Source organism: Vanessa atalanta, chromosome 9, assembly GCF_905147765.1.
Source record: "Vanessa atalanta chromosome 9, ilVanAtal1.2, whole genome shotgun sequence".
NCBI classification, from domain to species: domain Eukaryota; kingdom Metazoa; phylum Arthropoda; class Insecta; order Lepidoptera; family Nymphalidae; genus Vanessa; species Vanessa atalanta.
Genome location: NC_061879.1, coordinates 6,497,328 through 6,522,128, shown reverse-complemented (window position 1 = coordinate 6,522,128; position 24,801 = coordinate 6,497,328). Strand labels below are relative to the sequence as shown.

The 24,801-nt window shown below is 32.2% G+C and overlaps 1 protein-coding gene across 7 annotated transcripts in view; it reads right to left on the bottom strand.

The window, feature by feature from the left end:
• LOC125066211 (dachshund homolog 1) overlaps positions 1 to 24,285 on the bottom strand; it is a 128,510-nt gene extending 104,225 nt beyond the window's left edge. For all 7 annotated transcript variants that reach the window (XM_047674190.1, XM_047674191.1, XM_047674192.1 and 4 more), the window contains exon 1: positions 23,666 to 24,285. In XM_047674190.1, the coding sequence (XP_047530146.1) occupies positions 23,666 to 24,237 (572 nt within the window). In that variant the 5' untranslated portion in view covers positions 24,238 to 24,285. The remainder of the gene's footprint in view (positions 1 to 23,665) is intronic.
• Between the last annotated feature and the right edge of the window lie 516 nt (positions 24,286 to 24,801).

The following is a 24,801-nucleotide window of genomic DNA, read 5'->3' as shown; positions in this document are numbered from 1 at the left end:
TACATTAAACAGTAAAATAAAACACACCACCGAACATGTGCAATCGATTGTATAAGGAGAAAATGGCCAATCAAGCAATTAAAACATGATTCAATAAATTCAAATGTCAAGGACAGATGACAAGATTTATACCTTAACTATGTATGGAATTTGCAAAAAATAAAAATAAAACATTTATAAGAACACACATTGATAAGCAATTTTGATGAAAAATAATACTGTGCTTAAAAATCCTGCGACCCGGGTGTGTAGTTTCATCGTGTGGTCTTCCAAGCTAACCCTTTGGCCCGCGACCGACCAGTTTAGTGGCCGAGCCCGCCCGAACGTTTCCGAACGTAACCGAATCCGGCCGAACGAAACCGAACGCGCGAGAGACTTAGCGACATACCTGTCTGGCGCTTTCATTGACAGGCACCTGAAATGAAGAAAAAAAAGCCATCCAATTCGTTGAATATTTAAAATTTAAGAAAAATTTCGATTCGATTTTTATAATTGACACAGATAAATTTACATGCATCTAATAGCTATAACTTAACTTTGAAAAATATACAAAAACAATGTAGTAGAGCTAAAAATCAGAACAAACTTGAATATAAAAAAAAGGATGTAACTCGCTTAAAAAGTATTTATGATCAATGGACAATAAAAGAGTTTAAATAGAGAGGCAACATAAATGAAATATAAAAATTAAAAGTAAACATTCAAAAAATGAACAAACAATAATGTGGCAAAAACAGTTAAAAACAACATTGCAAGATGTATTAGGACAGTTGTTAAAATATAGGGTAGCGTGAAACGGCTTGACTCCGATGATATTGTGCGCTTGCACGCGATCTCGTCGTGTTTGCACTCTGCCATTCCATATATTTAATTCAAATTATTTTTTATTGATTACAATTTGTCCCTACTAGTTACGTCTGTGCGTAATTATTGACAATCAATAAAGGTAATGTCAGTAAGTCATTAATATTCATCTTTGAAAACTATATAAATATAATATTAATAAATAAGAATTCAAGATGATTGATTTTTCATTATTTTTAAAAATATTAATATTCAATTAGCGTGATTAAATTTATTACATATTGTATGTTTACATGAAATTATTTATATTATACGGCAATCCATAACCGTTTATGTGAGCAATAGAGTAAGTCACAAATATAACTCCAACCATATGGTAAGTAGATCATGATTTCCAATAAAAGGGAAACAAAAGTATATTAATAAATTGACCGATTAATATTGAGTCATTACGGTATTGTGCTGCCCTATCCCAATGGACGAATTTATTAGATTATTACCGGACGAGATCACGCAAACGAAATCGTAAAATTAAAGGAAGTCAATTTGGTTAAATTGAATCCAATTCCATAAATTTCATTCCTATTAAATCAATCAATAAGGATGTACTTTTATTCATGTTGGTATCAAATATCTTATCCACTATATTATTAAGACATTATCAATAAAGACATTTAGTATTTTGGATCAATATAATTAATAATTTATTCTTGTTTCAATTTGTTGCGCTAATTATGTAACGTAATCAAATGCCGATTATCTACGGTCGAAATTTTAAATGACTTGAATATTACTAGATATAAGAAAACTATCTGGATAAGTAAGATGTCATGACGCTGAAATCAATTTATTTAAGCGGAACAAAAAACCAATGAATATATCTTGCTCGGTTACGTATTGCAGTTCAAACAATACACTTCGCGTGTACGCTTGTAAGGCCCTCGATGACTATCGTTTTGTGTTATTTAGTTGGCTCGCTCTTTTCTCATCGATATTATAATCGACGGCACTTACAACGCAGATAGCGAAACATACACGTAATAAATTCAAAAGGAAACGTACTCGAAAAAAACCAATCTATCAATATTAGAACACAAAAAATAATGCAAGTCAGTTAATAATCCTGAATCGGCAATCGACAATGGAAATAAAGTCACAGTCACTTTTTTAATAATGGCAACTCAGTTTTCTTTTTTATCGCCACCCTAGGTTCGTTTGACATTTGAACCGGCTGATGACTTAGCCACCATGATTGATCGCTACAATTCTCTAAATAAGCGCAATTTAGCGTTTATTTTACCTTTTATGCACGACAATATCTTAATAAAAACTGTAACTGCATTTATTGTAAGTACTTTTTTCACATTAGAATTTATTCACGTCCAACAAATATTTAACTCGAAGAGTTGTTTCTCAAAACTCACTTCGTGATGAGAATAGTTTTCGGACGACCACTGATAATTTGTTTTTACCATTAACATACAAATTAACTGTTGAATTGTGTCTGGTATTCATTTGTCAATCCGCAATGTCATTCAATTCTCGTAGTTGAGAGATGATTACCGTCTACAGTAAAATGATTTTTCGACGCATATCATAAAGTTCAAATTAAAATTCCTATCTAAAAATATAATGTTTTAAGGCGGTACGATTAGAGAAAAAGCGAATTTAAGACGTAGCTGATATAATTAAGACTCAATTTTGTTTACTTTAACAACCGAGATAAAATGTTATGACTGACCGAACACAATTTATCATCAAACCAAGTATCCGCCCAAACCGTAACAAATGTCTTGTAAATAAATCGAACACTAACGTATCGAACATTTCTTCTAAAATTCCCAAAATCTAAACTGACGGACATAAAAAGTACATCAACATATTAGGTGTCTATTATTTTATATTTTTTAAGGATTACTTATAAGTATATTTTTGGATTGGTTATGTTAAAGAAAAATCGAATCGGTGTATTTTCTTTATTATGTCTTATGTTTTTTCGTGCACTAGCACTGGACCAACAAATGACCGCCAAGCATGGGAAATTAGATGTTACGAGTATGTCCCTTGTTATTATAATTACTCCTGCTGATTCGCCCTTCAATCCAGAACACAGCAACATAAAGCGTTGCCGTTAGGCGGTAGAATAACTGATAAACGGGTGACACGCAGACGGGATACAGAAAGTTCTAGTATTGTTGTATTTAATATTCAGTAATTATACTATAGCCCGGTCGGCTACTCGCTAGATAAACGTCAAAATATGAATGAGTGGAAATAGAAATAGCAGGTCCCATCGTAACAGATAAATTAAGCTTGACAGGTCATAAAATTAGATTGATATGTTCTAGGCTACACGTCCAATTGAAAGTGATATGTCGGGATGTAGGGGGCTAGTCTCTTATTTAAGCCTATTTAATTATTATAAATAAACTAGTGAATGCAATTATTATTTATACAAAAAAAAGTTATATATTCAATAAATTTATCTGAATAATTAATAAAGGTTTGATGTTTATTCTAGTTTATTAGTTAGTTTATCCAATATTTGGTCAAGGCAATTGTTTTCGTCGAACTAAGCAAGATGAAATAGTATTATAAATTTCATAAGAACTTGTCTCTTTATGGAAATATTTCAACTTCTAAAAATGTCTACTTTCATTTTTATATGTTATTTAAGTAAATATAAATTTCTTCTTATTGTTCTATCATTTATTACGCTAACACAACTAAGGTTGTAAAGTAACTAAATGGACTTTGTATTGCACAAAGTACAATAAAAATCGGTACGATATTAAAGGTATAACGGTAATATTCTATAAGGATCATTGAAAACGACGATACTTACTTGAAATATAGAAACTGGCAATGATCTCAAGGGTCTTGAAATTACAGAGCTCTCAATTAAAATGAAAAATAATTATTTTCCACCCCTTTTGTAAATCTGATTCGCGAAATTAATAATAAATTATAATATAGATTTAATATTAAACTTAATAATATTGTATTGTCCATAGAAAATGTATGTAATATATCTAGTGCCTGTAACAGAAGTTATTAGTAACGATAATTTATAAATATTGTTTTTTTATGGTTACAATCAGACCATAAAGGTCCTTCAAAAGTAGTTTTGTCAGACATTATTAGTTTTGCACGACAGGCCTGGTTGAATAACCTCCAAACAGTCTCAAACTGTCACTTTTTATACTGATATAATTTACGGGAGGTACCTACTAGCTACTCTTATTTTTGTAACCGTGCCAACCTTCACTAACTATATAATTAGTCATATGAACATACTAGTTATTATTAAATTATTTTGGACCGGAAAGAGTTCTGGGACTACTATATTATAAACATTTTACCTCCAAATTATATTTGTACCTTAAATTTAAATTATAATTACGTAATATGCGTTATTCAAATTAAATAAGATTAATTTATTTATTTTTATTACAAATGAGTGTCAATTACGCTTATTATTTTCTTTTACGTTATAAATACAAAAAATATCTGTACCTATTCTTTAAAAGAGTTGTATACCAATTTCTTACCACACCTGTTCCTAAAACAAACTTTTGACACCATTAGAAACATTTTTCGAGACAAATAATGTTGAATTTATCCTCCCGAGACACTTAATTTTCCGACAGTCGCGATACAACCCTGAAAACAACCCAATTTGAACATTACTTCTTACTTGGATTCAGGTTACAAGTTAAGGTGCTCCTACACTACAGCATTTATAATATACTTATGTTTATTTATTGTAGAAGCATTATATTAAAAAAAAAGAAATCTTTAAGTAAGCAAAGCTTAATATATAGGTCTCATTGCTATTAAAACATGTAATTATTACTGTATTTGTAATGTCGGCAAAAACCTCATCAATATTACATTACATTCACTAACATGCATATGAGTACATTTTATTTATACCTAAGTACTAAATTAGCTCCCGCCTACTGCTTCATCGCTATCATGAATCATTCGTACATCACAATACTTTCATCAATCTAGAAATAACTTTGTATTAGATTACTATGCAAAACAAAATAATTTGAATATTATTTATTTAAATCACTGATTTATACATAAATATATTAGACCTTTTATTTTGAAAGATAGATAATTTAAAGTGGAAAATTATTTGAATAATTTGTAGATATAATTTGTAGGTATATCTATCTATATCTACTACAATCAATGTTTAATATAAAAGAGACTTTTATGTTTATATCTCTATAAACATATTAAAGCATATCTTCCAATGTAGTAGCTGCCTTGTTACCCCTTTTGGTATTGGCGCCAGAGGAAAATCCTTTTTACTTTTCTTATTTATTACAGTCTAAAGAAATATTATATCCGAATCGTTTAAGTCCTTGCTCCATTCTTGTAATCCTAAGATTAGAATGTTTTTCTACCACTAATTAAAGGGGTAACTTAGAATACAACGATAAATCATTTGCAAATCCTTTTAATTTAATTTTTTTACTTTGACTATACGATTGATAAATTATTCTCGAACAAAATAATTTAATACATTCAATATAGAAGGAGGAAAAACACTTAAGCCGTCGTTAGCTTTAAAATATGACTGTACATGTTAAGGTTATTTTATTAATGAATAGATGTTAAGAAGTAATACTTTACTAAAGCATATAACGGGTGAAAAGTATTACCACTGGATAAGCTTGAGATCTTGAAATGAGAGAGGTATATAGCACAACAGGAGCGATTAGCTGCAGGCATCGACCGAGTGCGTGCTCACGATTTATTTCACATAGACAATATTAAATTTACACTCGCTAAATTTCAATTAAACGAAATTAAACTTTATTCATTAGCTTTCAAGGTATTGAATCCTATGACCAGTTTCATCGAAGTGCATCAATATATCGAGTTGGTAGTCTGAACAGTTTAAGGAAGATCTTGTCTTAGCTAGGAACCAGTCCGTATTGAATATGATTGCAAACTATAGCCTAGTTCTTGAGTCAAGTTAGCTTATTTATTTATAGTAGCATGCTTGTTAAAATATACTTGAACGTAGAGACTGAAGTTATATATTATTAAGATAAAAATTAAAAGTATCTGTATTAAATAGAGTTATTGTAATACGGACAAATAGGCATTGATCAACCAATCAACGTTGTAGAGCAGTAGTTTATATCAAATAAAAAGGCGTATGTGAAGTAGACATCACCATAAAAAGAGTTAAGTAGCTAAAATTACTTCGACCATTTTTATTTATAGATGAATATTATGACATTAAGATTTTATTTTGGTTTTTGGGAATAAAGATGACATAGATCCGGTATATGTATGTCAGCTACTTCTTCATTATACGTAATAAAATTCGAATCATGATTGTTCTTAATCCCTTAATAATTTTTTAGCTAACATTTTTACTTGAATCAATCTGATAATTAATGTATTATAGTTCGTAGGAAAAACAAGCAGCCGGTAAATTTTCCCACTGCTGGGCTAAAGGCCTCCTCTCCCTTTGAGGAGAAGGTTTGGAGCATATTCCACCCCGCTGCTCCAATGCGGGTTGGCGGAATACACATGTGGCAGAATGTCGTTGAAATTAGACACATGCAGATTTCCTCACGATGTTTTCCTTCACCGCCGAGCACGAGATGAATTATAAACACAAATTAAGCACATGAAAATTCAGTGGTGCCTGCCTGGATTTGAACCCGAGATCATCGGTTAAGATGCACGCGTTCTAACCACTGGGCTATCTCGGCTTGAGAAAAACAAATGTATGCTAATTTAAATCACATAACTTCTAAAGAGTAAATGAATGACTTGTCTATATGTTATATATGATTTTTTTAGAGGGATAAAATAATTCACAAAGATCAATTCTTGTTTTTGCAATTTTGATAGCTAGATTTAATATGAAATACATTTTCGTTCAACAGAATATTTTAAAACATTTCGAGCATTAACTTTAAGAAACTTAAACAACCTTATTTAGAAATAGCTTCTTAATCAACTAATAAAGCAAACATAAATGACACTGAATTTGACATCATTCGTTAATATTGTTGAGTATAGAATACTAACCAGCGAATTGACTAAATTAAGATCGAAATGTCCAGCACATTTTAGTTTGAGAAGAATTGACGCCGAAATAACCAGTTAAATAGCTGTTATCAAGTTTATATCTATTAACAAGTTTTATGAAAATCGTTACAGTAAAAATTAAAAGCGACACAAATTATGCTCATTTATTATTTTAGTATAAACGTTATCGTAACGGCAATATATTTAAATGTTTAGCTAAAACGAAACGAATTTATACCGACCATCCGTCATAACATAATTTGTTAGTCTGTTTGTGTTTTACTACGCTATTACAAATTGGCCATTTTTATAATCATATATCATAATTTTGCCGCTCACAGTTCCGGTACACATACATCATTCGGACGATATTAAGACATCAAAATATTACCGGGGGAGGGAAAACACTTTGTTTAATTCAGGAAAACGTATGTTATCGTTAAATGTAGTAGCTCGTGTCTACACATAACTAAACATACAATACATATATATATATGTACAGCTGTTAGTCATTTACTATTTCCGAAGTGATTTAAACTATGATTCATTATTTAACGATATGAGATGACAAATTGATGCTGTTAAACTTAATAATTTAACATACATCATCATAATTTATGAAAAGGTGTTAACTAAACTACTGCATTTCAAATTTACAGATAATTATATTCATTTTCAAAAAAATATATATAATTATAATGTTATGATAAAAACTAGTAAACAATGTTGTAAGCTACAACTCGATCAGTGAAAATTATTAATTAGCGAGCACGAGCGAAACGTCCGAGCAATCCGTCTGAAACGAGGCGAGTGAACTACTATCTAACCGATAAAAAATCGAGCCGACGTAACAATACACTCACCGGCGCCAAGGCACATGAACGCGAACGTGCATACAGATGCCGCCGACAACGGGATCGTTGGCAAAGCACATAATTCACCAACGGATTATGCTACTTGCTGCTAAACAGCTTTTATGTCCCACGTTAATAAACAAACATGTCGCATTGTGCCTCCGTTACTACCAACATGTACGTACAAAGTAGATTAACTGAGGCGTGTACGTTACTAATTCGCTGAACATCTCGACACTGTGTATTACACGTTGTTTGATGTTCGATTGACACGAAACTACTTACGAAACTGCACAATAATTAGAACTATTAACGAATGAAGAAATACCTGAGAATTCTGATTGTCTGATAAAGAAGCACGATTGTATGGGATTGCATATTGAAAAAGCATGCAACAGAGATAAGCGTTACATGCTTGAGCGACGTAAAGGCATCGGCAAGGCGCTGGTTAATTGCATTTCCTACTGTGTTACTACATGTGCATACCGTGCCTTGCTGCTATTTAGATATGCAGTTTTGTCAGTAATTTTTATAATTTAGTCAATCTTTACTATCTACTATTTGTTTCTTACTTATCTCTGTTATGTATTAATAACTGATTGAGACTTTTCAATATTTATTACAAGACAGGATTTCGAGAATGTACTATTGTATTAAATAATACACCAACAGCATTCTAACATTATTTAAGAACACTCGCATACACTCTTGCGTCAATCGATTTATTGTTAGTCATTATTACTTTTGTAGGAAATATACGTTTAATTTTCGAAAATATGTAATTCTAAGAAAATGAATAATAAAATTGATGTCATCATATACATTGATACATTTGAGGAAAATGTGCTTAAAGATTAGCGATACTAGAGGAAATCGAGAAATCTTCAATTACCTACTATTATTACCTTGTTTCATTTATACTTATTATATGCATTGATTGACCAAGAGGAACGACCTATGTATGACATAATATAGTACAACTCACAATATCTTAGTCATTTTCATGCTTTCCGAGGCACTGGAGTATAAAAACTGTCAATTTCCGGACCCTAGGTGTCTCGATACTCTTAAATTTTTTATGACTCGACGTAGTCTTTGAACCTGAGACATCGAAAACTGCTGACTTATAAGCTAAGTACTAGAGCAACGAGGCAGCCCGACGTGTAAGGAACTATGGATAATATTTTCCGTTTTCCTAATGTACTTCAAACACGTTGAACCGCAACCGCCAGCCGCAGTTGGTTACAAAGTAAATTTATGATTTTTGCCACGTTTACATACGCCAATCGTGATGACCGTTAACCACAAATTGTAATGTGAGTTGCGATCAGACCTTGATTAATGTTATGTACCTGTTTGTATTAATACAACGACTATTATTTACTTTAAAAACTTTCAATTTGTACAAAGTCGTACAAACTAAGACGTAAAAAAGGTAAACAACAAATATGTACATATTTATTTATTTGTAGAGACTAATAAAAAAATTTAAAGCAACATTTATTGTTTTTTGAAACGACCATAACGACACAAAAATGTTATGATGGTGTAAATTTCATATGCGGTTTCTTTGTCACTAATAAACAATATGTTAAGACATAAAAAGCCTATTCATAAATTTTTCCTGTAATGATAAGAATAGATTAGGCCACCGGGATAGCAGGATGCGCAGCTAATCTTGTTTGCTCTTCATTGAGTAAGTGTGTGCTCACTACTTGCTTTAAAATGAGTTTACCTCGAGATAACATACAGTTAATATTAATATATTGTAATAAAATACTTCAGAATAAAACTAAATTGTGACAAAGAAACTATTAAATTAAAAAAAAATAAAAAAAATGTATAAATATTGTTCTATTTCATACTTTATAACATAAATAAAACGGCCAATAAGCAATACAAATTGGCAGTGATATAAATCAAGTTTTTCAACGAGCTTAATGTCTTGAACAGAAATCTAGACCTATTCGCATGTTTACACGCAAGTCAACGATCACTAGAATCGCATAATAGACTGTAGACAAGAAGCAAAACTATTCAGTGGACAATAGAGACATATGATTCGTAACAATGCATATGTATAGGAATTTTAATTGGAAATATGAGTGAATATTGCACTGTTTTGATTAAGTATCTTTTCTACTGTCTTCGTTAGATTCCTACTGAGATATAAATGTTTTATTACCATCAATTTCCATATACTTGCTTACTTAGAACGGTAATTATTAGATTAAACAAATAACCAGATGTTTGTAACTACTTATCTATCGATCTAAAATAATAACGCTAAGATGTTGAAATTATTTGAACATTTCATAATTGATTCATTTGAAATTTAAAATTAGAAATATATTTTCGTGGCAGTAGAAAATTAAAAGAAAATTAACGATGAGTCAATTACACCCCAAAACAAAATGGCGTGGAATGTTCGTCATAAAAACTGAGCCAAGGGTTGGCAAATTTCTTTCCGGGTCTGTACATTTATTTAATTAATCACATTCTTACAATTGGGGCCCTCCGTCCGAAAGTCCGAATAATTTGAGTTCTTTCTCATCATGCAATATTTTGGTAGTGACAGAAAAAAAATATTACAAATAATAATTATTGTTTATTACAAAAAATATAACTCGTAAATGAAATGCATATTTCAGTTTCAAGTAACCAAAAAACAAATTAAAATGCCATATCGGCCAATTTAGTAAAAAATATAATGTTTTGATATACAAGTAATATTTAGGAAGGGTTCAAATTACGAGTCACTTTGCAACAATCTCGCTTGTAATTATGTTAGTCTGACAAAAATAGGGGCGCTTGAGTGATATACGCACCAATAGACATGGCTTTGACAAATAAAATAAGTAATATATTCATTAGAACATTATCGCCACATCTTATGTACTGATATTATGTAATGATAAAAACGTATAAAATCATTTTGTTGTCCGTCTATTTTTGTAAAGTTTGACTATCAAGTTGAAATTTATATCATATATTTTTTTTTAAATGAAGTTTCATATTAACAATAGGACTTAATCAAATTCTAAAGAGTATTTTCTGATTTATTACTTTAAAATTTGGCATGACATACTAGATACGTATAATGATACGGAGTCTTTGAGGTATAAGCAATATTCCCTTTTTATAATTAACAAAAACAAATATTCTCCAAATCGAATTTCATTGAAAATGACATTTCAATCACATTCAAAATATTTAGAACTAAACAAAAGTTGTTGAAAAACACGTTCTAAATGTAGGCATCAACTTTCGCGTAACACTCGAGTGTGACTGTATGTATGCTCTAGCACTTTCATAGACCTACAACACTCACGGCTAAAAACACACGAAAAATGAAATATAAAATAAAAAACTGCCAAATCATATCGCTGTTACATCTCGAATGGACCTTTTTTATTTCAATTTTCGAGGGTGCGCTAAACGTTCAAGCGAACTCTATTATTCGGTACGTATACCGTTGTGACGTAAGCACATTTGATTCAACAGCCGTTTGTTATTAAATGTAATAATATATATCATAACGTATTCATATCTGCAATCTCAATGGATACGCCAATTTCTTTATTACGGGTATGCGAGATTGATATTTGTGCTTTTTACCTAATGTTGAGTGCTGCTACATATTTTTTGCTTGTCTGTATTTAGTTACAAAATTGATTAAATATAGGCAAAGACTTTAATCCATTTTTTTTTTATAGTTAGGCATACTTATTTATAGTCGCAGTAAAAACTACTACCTGTTCGGAAATGATAATACAATGATCTAAGAAAAACCGGCGAAAAAAAACTCAATGATTTGGTGTTGTCAAATAATTGCTTATTATTTTTCAATAGCTTCATTTAATAAACCATACAGCTCAAATATTTAAAGAACAACTATTTGTACAATAGCCCGTTAATATCTCATACTGCGTTAATGTCTTCTCTCCTCTCACCAGAATATATAGTGCATATTTCAACGCGCTGTTCCAATGTGAGTCCGTGGATGCATCTGACAGAATTTAATCTGACACAGGCAGATCCTTGTGCTTTTTTCTCAGGAATACTCAGTGATTCATACAGGCTTGAACTCGCAATCTTCGTACAAGATACATACAACTGGTCCATTTGTGCTCTCAGTGTAATAATGTAAATAACGTCGACATAGAATGAAAGTTATCGAACATCTTAGCCTAGCAGTTACTGTTTATTATTCATTTAAAAATTACGTCATTTTCTATTTACCACAAAATGTTTCATTTGCATAATAGCTTTTTTTCCTGCCATTACTATTTACGTTAATATTCTGATTTGTTTGAGCTCGCTGGGGTCGCACGCACAACAAACATAAAGACAATCTGTACGCAGCGACCATTTATGTAAATATAAATCTACGATACACTGCTATTATGAAAATTGTAGATACGAAACGGGAGTGGCTTGTATTTATGTAATTCTTGGGTGCGGTCGCTTCGAAAAATTATTTGATTCCGGCCCCTTTATAATTTGCCCTTCATCTTCAAAAAATAATCGTAATAAGTTAATATAGATACATGTAATTAAACTCGCAAAATATAATAAAGCGAAAAAGTTTTTAATCCTCATAGCGTATTATTAATAAGTTCGTGTTTAATCAACAAAACATCAGAAAGCAATGAGCTCTATTAAGAGTCCGATAGAATTTCTCATTTCATTCGTCTTAAGTCGTCAAAAACAAAGTGCGGCCGTCGTCGGTGGTGTTATTAACGCGTCTAAATAATTACAGAGCACATCAATCAGAGGGCATATGCAGATAGAGCGTTTTGTGCGAGTCAGCGCGCACTCGGCCCACTGTGCAACCCTTTCTTTGATATCTATAATGATATTTCGAATGAAATATTAACAAAAAATACTTCAAGTGTTTAGAAACACGTGGGAAAATAATATCGAATTTAATAAAAATAACTTAAAATTGTTATAATTACATCTTGATTTGCTTTTATTTTACGAAAAGTATTATGCATTCGAATACCTAATTAATAGGTAAGCTACGAGTAAATATTGAATAGTGAAGGGAAACAGTATTAAATATGGAGACGAATGTTTAGACAGACACACGATGATTGGCACAATTCGCCTTGAACGCCACAAATGGCCGCTATTAAAAGAACAATGAGTTTTAATTCTCCAAATCCAATTTCCTTAGGCGCGAACCTGCTACTAACTAGAAATGTAACGCTATAACATTTTAATAAATTAACTTACACGTCCGTTCAGTTCAACAAACAAATGAGCTTTCCAATCAAAGTTAATTCTACGCCACTTAATAAAAATTGCTATTTATGTCCGTATATTAAAGTATAAAACTTATTTTGTAATTATATTTAGAATGCTTATCGTCATCTAGCAGTAACTAGACGTATTTATATTTAACGCTTCATAAACTTCATAAGACATGTGCAAAAGTTTAAAAATAGTTTTATAGAATAGTGTATAATGATCTGATCAGCTGTTTCGTAACCATGGAAATAATAATTAGTCTTTTGGCCCTGACAGAGCATTGTGATCTCAGTGGGCCATCGCGCACGCGTCAATATTTGACGGACATCTTCACGTGATCTTACCAATCATCACTACATTATATTGTCACGACTAAATTCGTTTTTCTATCAACACCGACCGGTAAATATGCATGAGATACTCAACTTTATATCTATACAAATAGAGTTTATTTTGCCACTAAATATACTGAATAGGTCAACATATATTGGACATCTTACAGATCCGTCTCTGAGAGCAGGCTAATTAAGTTTTTAAAACTATTGAAATTCAATGCTGATTGGCAGATGGCGCTAGCGGCATTTTAAAATAGTTATATGTTCATCAATACGAAAATAGTTTCAATTGCTAGTAATTATTTGTTTAATGAAAAATATAAGTGAGTGATTCACTGAAATCGAAATTTAAGTTTAAATTACCTATAAGCACTTAGACATTAATTATTATGCTGTTGAAATGCGCAAATATATACAACGACATTGCATGGAGAAGTGAAGACTTGTGCGTTGTCACGAACCAGTTTTGTATGCAGCGCCACGTTTGTCAAGGACTGATTTGAGTTGGTACCCTATTTCCATTTTTAAAAGCATATGAGTTTTGGTGTTATATATTCAACGTTAATCTATTTACATAAATTCTCTAATCACATAATTCGAGTCATAGACACGATCCGCTATAGAGCGTCAAGCAACAAGCGGGAATTATAAAGAATCCATCAACATCAGCGCAATACCGATCGCGAAATCCGCCATCAATCATAAAACATCAGAAAGGATTAAAATCTACGTTGCACCTTCCGAAGTTCGAGTACCCTTGTTTTTCTCTAACCCGTAAATACTGAGGGGCGTAAGTATAGCCCGGGGGCGGTAAATATTATAGAGGGGGGACGGGTTGTACCCCCGCCCTGAGGGGGCACTATCCCTTATCGCGAGCGTTACCCTCGCGCGCGACCGCTAGACCGCCAAAATGTGGGGCAAATCGATGCCTCTGCCCCATTTTTGTGCATCTGGACCAATATCGATTTTACACTCGTAGTTTAAAATCGATTTTTATAGGTGAGTTTTATCGTATTTAATTATATCTGTATACATATATGTAGATAGATTTTAACTGAAACGTTAAAGTGGATTTGCAACATTGATTTATTTCTAATAGAAACACAATATTGACAAGTTTATTACAATTTACATAAAGAAGATTTGATAACTTTGTACCACTATGCCGTGAAGTTTATTACATAAGTCGAGACCTATAACATCGTAAGATCACAAACAATGTAATATTAAGCGTGACAACAATAATTATTTTGAATATTTGCACCGTCGGAGTTAAATAATATTATATTGGCCATAAATTAATTTAATCGGTAAGAGATCCATGACCGGTACCTGCAACTTAGGGATTGCCATTTTATATGACTTTATACAACAATGTTGTGATATTCAGCGCTGCATTCAATGATTAGTTATGATATAAAATGTTGGTTGTAAATCAAAACCATATTATTACGTTTATGCTTAATTAAACTTTTGTTATAAAATATTCTTAATATCTTTGTACAGGTACTTTTACGTCTTATAAATTACGAGTACAGAAATATTAAATATAATAGAGTACAGGAATAGTACCGATATTTTATTATCAAAAAATTTAAACAACGTCGGTTGTATATCAAAAATGATATCACTCACGACGTGTCTAGTCTTTAAAATACATTTTACTCAAATAATCTTTTAATATTAAATGATTTCGATAAATCGAAACACGAGTAATAGCATAAAGGCTATAAAACGCAATTTACTATCTTTCAACTTACAACCTCCAGCGTCCACTTGATATTCTACAAAGTTTTTATCGATTCCTTTTTAAATTGTTGCGAATGTTTTATTAGTTTTTATTACGAACCGTATATCAGAGTTTAACGAGGGGCTTAAGTAGCCCTTATCTCATTTCGTTCTTTGTTGTGGACGTTTCGAGTTGTTTGCGAGTTAGTTAACTCGAAGTTTCTATGTAATGAGCACAACTACTAGGTGCGTATATTCAGGAACAGTTCCTCCGTGCAATTATTAACGATACAACTTAGAGTTTCGAGTTATAAATAGTTACTTTATAAGCTTAATGAAAATATAAAAGTGAGAGTCAGTAATAAAATCGTCATACCGAGTATTGCGCTGTTTTATGTAGATAAACAAATAAATAACGCTTCACACTCAACGGCTTCCAATAAAAATAGTCTGTGTTGAGCAAACACGAATCTCAGAATAAAATTTATGCTTATGACAAGTAGGTGTCGTATATGATTATATCGATCCTACGACTTTTATTTTAACACAGCTATTTACCTGCGTCCATGTATATCACACATAACATAGGTACGTTTCTTGACATATATGAAAATAAATATATATATATATTTTTTTGTATTTGAGTGTCAAATTAATAAAAATATTTAACGTACCTATAAAATATAATTAAAATCATTTTACAGTTGTTTTTCGTTCTCTAGTTGCGTTATTATTTTAATGCGCGTTTGACGTTCTATTTTATATATTTAGGCCTTAGTTTTTGAAATAAAGCTGCTAGATCTTTCTTGACTGTTCACAGATTTTTAAAATCATACATATGCTTGATGATATCATTATATCATAAATTATTATATATATTATCAACCATTTGTAATCATAAAAATTTAACAAAGGAATTTGAATAATATTGTTTGCATGTCTAACGAATCTCACGCTCTAAGGTGGGGAGCTGATATAAAGCTGGCAGACTACTTTGTGTACCATGGTGGTTACTTGACTATATCCAGCCCATACACAGATACTGCAAATACAAATTACGTTTTATACTAACAATGCGTCGCAAACCATCAGAATAAAGAGGTTATGTCTCTTATGCCTGTAATTGCAATGACTCATTCACACTCCAAGCCAGTTCACAGAATCAAAACAGAAAAGCAGATTATTGATGTTTAGAAGAATAATGGATAAGTGGGTGCCACCCACTCAGACTTTCTTGCTCCAAGTAAATGAAAAATATTATTATTAAAAAATATAAAAGATTAGATTTGTTATTATTTTCCTTGCTATATTTGGATTTAATCAATGTTCTTTCTGCGATACTGCTTAATATTACATAGAGCTAACTTCTTTGCTTATTTTGTGGAAAGCTATTGTACGGTTTCCCTTAATTCAATTATTCAAAGTTATATATTCTTAACATTATTAACGTTTCCATACATAACATAACATACATTACAAATGATTAAATTAGGTGATCAGGAATTATAGAGTAAAATTTCATTTACAATATCAGTGAATTTATTTTTATTGATTTGATAATAGTCATCGATTATTACCAACCATGGCTCATCTTGACAAAATTAAAAATATGTATTTTTTTTTCTTAAAATTACAAGTGTAATATATAATTTGAACGTACAATTGTAAAGTAAACGCGATCTCGTTCTCACAGCGAGTGAAGCGAGGCGCGCAAAAACGCCAATTCTCTATGTTTCCGCCACCTATTGTCTTCATTACAGTCTGCATTAGATTAATAACTGTTGCTATCGAGTAGAGATAGTAAAAACAATTGTAGAAACTCTATAGTTCATAATACTAACATAACAACAAGTTACAACAAAATTTGCTCATGTAATACGATTTTAGCTTTAAGCATGAATACTTTATACAAAATAGTATTATTTTTAAATTATAAAAACACCATTTTACATGGTTATACATTTGTTTTAATTTTTTTCAATACTTTTACATTACAAGAATATATATAAAGGGAGGGAGAATATATATATGAAGGGATTCTCTCAAAGCTAAATATTTTTACAAAAAAATTGAATGATTGAAAATTAATATTTTACCAACTCTACTTTCTAAGTGAAACGCCATTAAATTCATAATTTTCTAGCATCATTTATATGTCTGCAACAGTTCATCTCATGATAAACGGCAATGACTTCTTCTAACTATAATTAAACATGATTAGAGCTCAACACATGGTGAGCCGCAATTATAAGACGTTACAACGGCTACCGCACTACGTTACATGGCATGCGATCATTTCTAACAGCCATTCAATAACTAGCACGGAAAGCTAATTTTAATTATTCTTACTTTTTTGTGATATTGCTCTCTGATAGATATATTTGTTACGAGTATAAAGAATAAAAACAAACGTCTACGGTCGCAAGGCGTCAAAGCATCACCCGTACGAATCTACAAATAAACACGCGAGTTGTGGAATTGCTGTTTGGAAACGTTCTAAATCCATTCAAACCCACAATCATGAATGAAACCGAATGCGAAAGAGATGGCAAAATGGATTCTTAGGTGAAAGAGCGAGACACAATTTAAATAGTACGCGAAACGGAAATAGAGAGCCCGAGATAATTCCGTCTAGCCGGAGGGATTCCCTCGTGTCACTTGTGTGCGTTTTTCGAACTGTACAAGAGGATTACGAATGTTGGCGTGCGTTTCGACTGTGCACTTGGCTGTGTTCGGAGGGTCCTTTATCGGCGTTCCGTTTCGGGTTGTCGGTGTCGGGGATTTCATTCTTTCCGTTCCGTCTGAGGCTCGAGCCGAGTTCCCCAGCTACTTGTTGATCAATCGTAATAAATTGCCTCCATGATATTCCCATTGTGGAACAGTTTGTCGCTTTACTGCCTCCGAGGAAATTACATTTCCTTAAGCTACTTGAGTTTATTTGACGCTTCATTGTTCTTTGAATGACAATTGGGAAGTCGTTTAATGTAACTTTTACAAGAATTATTATTGGGAACAATTGTATAATACTATAAAATAAACAGGGATATATTAAAGTTATTTCAATAATCATTTTAATCATTCTTCAGCGAAATCGTTTTTTAACAAAATCCTTTACAATATTTTTAACATAAAAAGTAAATAATTTACACCGTTTTTAACTTAAAGTTTTTTTATTTTGTAGTTACAATAAACTATATATATTTATAAGCATTTACTAATAGTGATATCTAAAGAAAACACCGCGTCAGTACACTTCGTCAAACAATACCGAGATTAATTCGAACACGTCTTAGACCCAATTCTAGTCGCCCACGTAGAAACGCCGCGGCTAACTTAATACGATGAAACTCTCGATTTCTAACATTCGACAGACGTTCAGCATCACGCTTTTACCTTTGATATATTATCGTGCTAAATCATTACACTCATTCATGATATACACATATATGTGAACGGATTAAAGTACTGGGACACTATGATAACTAAAAACGAAAATTAGTGGAATGTAACTATTCTTCTTTTTAGAAATGAAATCTTTGATATCTATTGATTGTCAATCAAATTATTCAAGTAAAAGTATCTTTAATGTTTTAGGAGAAATATTATACATAGTGTAGACAATAGATAACTATAACAAATGAGAAAATATTATCTGAGCTTTATCGATTAGGTTTAAAAATTATTTGATATGAAACAAACGATTGCCATTTACAATTTATTTATTTACTATATATTATCATATAAAATATAGAGCTCATACTGAATATAAAAAATCGCATACCTAATTAATAGGTACCTACTTACTTTCGTATCGTTGCATTATTGATGATATGTCGTATTACTATTGGTAATTGCTAATTAAATAAATTATAATTGATATTTTTCATCTAAATCCGTTTATTATATAAAACAAAATTGAAATCGCTTTCAATATATTTTAAGTTCAGCACTCGTTTAACTTGTTGAATCGAAAAAAAACTTACGAAACAATTTAATATTATTTTCATGAATAGGTATGATACGATTCATTGCAAGTTCTCTATAAAAAGAAGTCTACGAGCCAAGTTCGAACTATTTTGGCAAAGTTCACGGCCACAACGATTATTACTTTGTAATACTTCATCTATTTGCGTTCGAAAAAAGAAATATAAAGGACCTTCGTTTACCGAAGTTTCATATATGCATTCTTTGAAAAAAAAAAACAACATTTTGTAGAATAATGAAAATGTAGCTTTTATTTTATAATAATTCAAATATATTACAATATGGCAATATTGCAATAGCCTAGCAGATATTTCTTGAAATATGGCAGCACGTGTCTGAGACTGCATTGCGGCGTCTTGGCTTAATATTTCAATGAGTACCACCGCTTGGATCTCAGCCAGTCGTGGGTCCCACACCGATCATCATTCATAATACCGTTAACATGTGCCACACACACTTCTAATTTAACTTGCCATTCATTAAATGATCGATTTATTATTAATACAACTGTTTATCTTACAACTTAATGAGATTTTAAACGTGAGATATATTTTAAAATATTAATAGGTTACGTTACTGAGTTAGTCGTACCTATGAAGTCAGAACTTTTTTTATGTAATAACAAAACAACAGCATATATATAAACGTTTTGACAAAGTCTTTAAGACATGTATGAGATGCCTTAAATGAAAGATTAAATAAATAAAAATAAGACATTAATAAATTCGAGCTACAATATCATTACAAAAAAATAAATAAACCAATTTAATATGCTCATAATAAAAACATATTCCAAAAGAACAAACATCACAATAAATATTTTGCTAATAATCAAGTTAATTATTAAAACTTTCATCAACGATTTCAAAATGTGTAATTTCACGGAAATACTTGTACGCGTCCCGCGCCGACGCGCCGCGATACCACGGCTCAAACAGTGCCGCCGTTAAAAATCCTTTTTGTATATCTATAATCCTTCCGTCAAATTTCAAAGTTAAAAACTACAGTACGTTAGCAAAGTTCCGTCACACCTACCGGCGCTACAAAGGTAATGACTTAGTTATTTCAGTGCTTTGTTTATTTACAAAATATCACTCCGTTTGAAGGCGGACCATCAAAATGCCTCGTAAAGTTGAAAATTCCATAAAAAGTCGTGTTGATGACCTCCATAATTGAACCTCGCTTTGTACAGCAGAGACAATGGACGGAACCGATGTTTCGAATGTATTGATTAAGATAATACAATTCAATCAAACACCATGTAGGTACCAATTAGGTAAGTTTCGCGTTGATTGATACTTGGAAGATATCCATTTCACTCATTACCTAGTTATATTAACAGTATTCACGAATTTTATTAGAACATTATAATTGTGAGAGAAAATTTAATTTAAATTGGCATATAATAATTAGGTATAAACTTAACTCAATAGATATTTAAAATTATTTGTAAATTTAGTACAATACATAAAAAAGTGACATAGCAGTAACCAGTTACATAGAACCAGAAGTAAATAACTAGGTAGGTTACCAAATAATAATTCTGCTTTGTATAAACTATTCATTAAATAATTTCTACAATAAAAAACCAGACGGGTACTTTATACCACACATATATAATTCAATAAATTCAAAAGAATCTGCACTAAGTAATCGTACTTGAGTTAAAAGAGTTTTGAGTTAGTCAGTCACAATCACAAGTCACACCCGTGGGGTTCCATTCTCGGATCAAGGTAACCTGAGCCTCGTTTATCTGCTGTCGAGCAATTATTGAAGCGTGAAAAGGAACGTCCACCTATTATTATATACGTTTTGTTATGCGGGCGATGCTATAAAATATCGCGTTTCCTAGCACCAGCTCATAACTCGAATAAATACTGATGTGTTCAGTTTTAATTTAGTTTTTTTTATATTGCTAAATAAAGTTACACATGAACAAATGATTTATTGATTAATAGATATCAATCGAAATCATTTAACTACATTTCAATCATTTAAGTCTTTGCCATATCAAATTATTAAATAATAAAAAACCAAGAAATGTTTTTTGCTGTCTATGCTCTTCAACGGACCAAAACATTTCTATAAAAGTAGTAGTGTTAGTAATATAATCGATAAGTAACAGTTTAAGTAACACATTACAGATTTAAATAATTTAAAACTAATAAATAACACTTTAAAGAGATACAGTTAATACCGTATTGCAAAAATAAAAAATATAACTAAGCCTCTTCCACACGGAGGTAGGTAATACAAAAAAGAAACATGTTATTTGTGAGCGGGGTCTTAGTGGATGGAACCAGTGAAATCGTAATGGCGGAAACATGTCAATACAGATTAGTTTGATTCGACCGCACCGAGATCTGCCTTCATTTTAATCTTATCTGCTAAATAAATACTTTTGTTACTTAACAAACCCTGACGAATCCTTTATTTTAATATATATCAGTATTTTGTATTCGCTTTGTTGGGTTTTGTTATTTCACATTAATACCTACTTTACCTTAACAAATGGCAAGTCTGCAATAATATAGGATGGCTAGAGCCTTTAAAAATAGATTTAATGAATTAAAAGAATGGATTACAATTGAAAGGGATTGGAATACCTATGTTAATATCTTAATTCATCTTCAAATTAAGTATCTATAAAATTTCATACATTTTATATCTGGTAGATAAATTTAGTTCTGATTATAACTCTACCACCTAAATACACATTCACCACAGCATTCCAGATATAAAATAATGCGTTGAAAAGCTAAAAATGTTTAAATATGATAATGCGTTGGTGAAGAAAGTAATAAGTCTACAGGTACTAATTATCCAATTAAGATACGGACGACCGAAGATCGATCCGCGAACAGCCAAGCGGAAAGAAACATTCTAGCTAACAAAATACACAGACCACGGAACAATTCATCTGTTTGTATCTCTATCATGTGTAATACTTATTTAGTTTTATTTAAATTAATACACGAACAGGATTCAACTTTAAACTTAGAAGGACATTTAGTATCGACAAATTTATGAATAAAATTTGACAATAAATAAAAAAATATAGAGCTAAAAACAACAATGCGGAAAGCTGAAATTAGCCTAATTATGTATCCAATACATTGTATATTGAATTATAATATTAAAATAGGAATTAAGCAATCATATAAATTTAAACAAAAAAAATATCATAAGAATGTCTTATTCTTGCAAAAAGTTAAAATGATTTACCTGCTCAGTTATGTAGCTAAAATGTATTTATTAATTATTGCTATATTATAAGAATACCTTAAATACCGGTATTTTATTTCCAATTATATTTATAAATTCAAATATTTCTTTGTTAAATAGTCAATGATTTACGTTTTATAAGTCTTATACCCTCACCTAATACGACAGTATTTACCTACTGTAAATTTAAGAATATTAGTATTGAATTCTCTTCGAAAATTCTCTATAATATATCTGAGAACAAAAAGCGTCGGCCTTCATTAAGCATTAGCAATAATATTATTTTATTAAGAGAAAGCAATCCATCTATCATACAAAAACGTATTTAAATAACCTAGCCCGATAAAATAACTTACATTATAATAGTTTGACTAGACACTTATAAATTAATTTAACCTTAATATAAGCTCTACTTTTAGTAGGTTAATATGTATTATACAAGATGATTGACAGTGCCGGTAGTGCGCTCATAAATTTCTCCCGGCATCAGGCCAAGCGTTTCTTCGACAATAAACAAACATTGAATAATAAAAAAAGTCCAAAGCGTCAATACGAGCGAAAAATTAACTTTTACATCTCCCAAACGCATCGTTACCGCGGACATTACATTTTTAAAATCGCATTCGGGAAAGAAGATATAGGCCTACCGGGCAGCCGGAGCGCGTACAAAACAAGATTTTTTAATCTAACTTTAGCGTTCGTAAAAATTACTATTTAAAAATTTAAACCACGGCCTCTAATTAACAGAGAATTAACCCTTCCGTCGCCGAAGCTCACTTTAATATTTAACCCTGTGGAAATATTTGGCGCGTATTAAAATGTGAAAAATTAATGCGACGCCCGCAACCCTCTCGCCGCCCGGAACACAGCTTTTGGAATACAGCTTAAGGTTAGAGTCATCAAAATTCTCACCGCTCTCTTCCTCGACGTTATTTATTAGATCAAAGACTAAGAAAATCACTCACAAATGTAATAGCGTTATATGTTAATACTTTATTCGTAAATATTTAAAAAAAATAAATGATTTTCTCGGTTTTATCATTTAAGATATGTCCATGTGTTATAATCAAATTATTATTGTGACAAAATAATATAATTTATTACGTTATATTAATATTATCTAATGTCATGCAGCTAATTAATGAATTGTGTGTTTACTACGATTTTTTTAATACGTTTGTCATAACGGAGAGGAAAATTAAAGGGAAAAGTTTATCGTGATGTAAATAAAAATCAAATTACAATAACTAAATAGTTGTATAGTAAAATAAACAACACGCCACTAAAATAAAAAACAAAATAGGAGTAAAAGCACTTAAATTAAATCGATACCGAGAAGAAACCTGAGGAATCCAATAAAAATAAGTAAAATACTTTAAATCTATAGACGGTTTCATAAATGAAACGTACCTTGCCGTAGTGCAGTCGCGGTAGAGCACGTCGAAATCTTTACAGGACAACAACTTGCAACGGTTGACGCCAGGCTGGATGGCACCCAGCCCACGCAAGATGCGCACCTGTTCCACATTGCACACCAGCGGCACTATGTCCAGTCTTTTTAGCTTCGTATACACTGTGTGCAACCCACCCACCAGGTGCTTGAGAAACAGTTCAAAGGCCTGCGGCAAGCATAACATCGTGTCACCCTGAATGATGAAGGCGGCGACCTTCTGTCCGCGGTAGTCGACCAATTTGCACTCGTTGGCGGACGGGTCGGACGTTGAAATCGGTGGTGGGCTTCCGTAACGCGGCGGGCCATGATGGTGCGCCGCTGCCATCAGCTCGAGTGGCGAGTGGTGCATCATTTGCAAGGAACCCAACAGGCCTAGTCCTGGCGGTGGCAACGGCAATCTCGGCGCTAACAGTTGCGGCGGGCTAACAGCACGAGCTGGTGACGCAACTTTTACTCTCGGCGAGCCCCCGGATGAGCCGCTCACTTCGCTCGCGGTCGACGCTGAGTCCACGGCGGACTCCATCTTCATCAGTTCTGTCTACACACGCATCACACGCCCGTCGCGCGCGGTGTTTCGCGCAACAATAAATAAAAAGCCGGAGCGAAACGAGGGCGCGGCCGCGTGCGCGCGCCCGCCCCGGCACTATTGTGTTATTGGTCCGTCGACGGCTCGGATGGGCTGGGATTGGTTGACGACGTCGCCGCGTTGTTTCCGCCCTTTTTTCCGTTGCGTTGCGAACGCGCGAAGAAACGTTTCTGTTTCTTTTGGGTGGCGAGCGGTGCGGCGGTGCGGTGCGGCGCGGCCACACCGGGGGTGTATTGATAAGAATGTCACCAGCAATCAATATGAGCCGGGATGCCGCCGCGGAAGCGTCGCAGCTCGCCCGCGGCCCACGCAACTCTAATTGCACGCGTTCACTCCACTTCTTGTTGTTTATAAAAACATTTACAGATATTTATTTCATTATTACTATTCAAGTTAACCTATATATTAAGAGACTAAGAAACAATATGATACATGAAAATTAAAAACATAAGTGTTAAGACTTAATGTTAGTTTATTTTATGCTAACGTTATTTTTCTTAAATATAA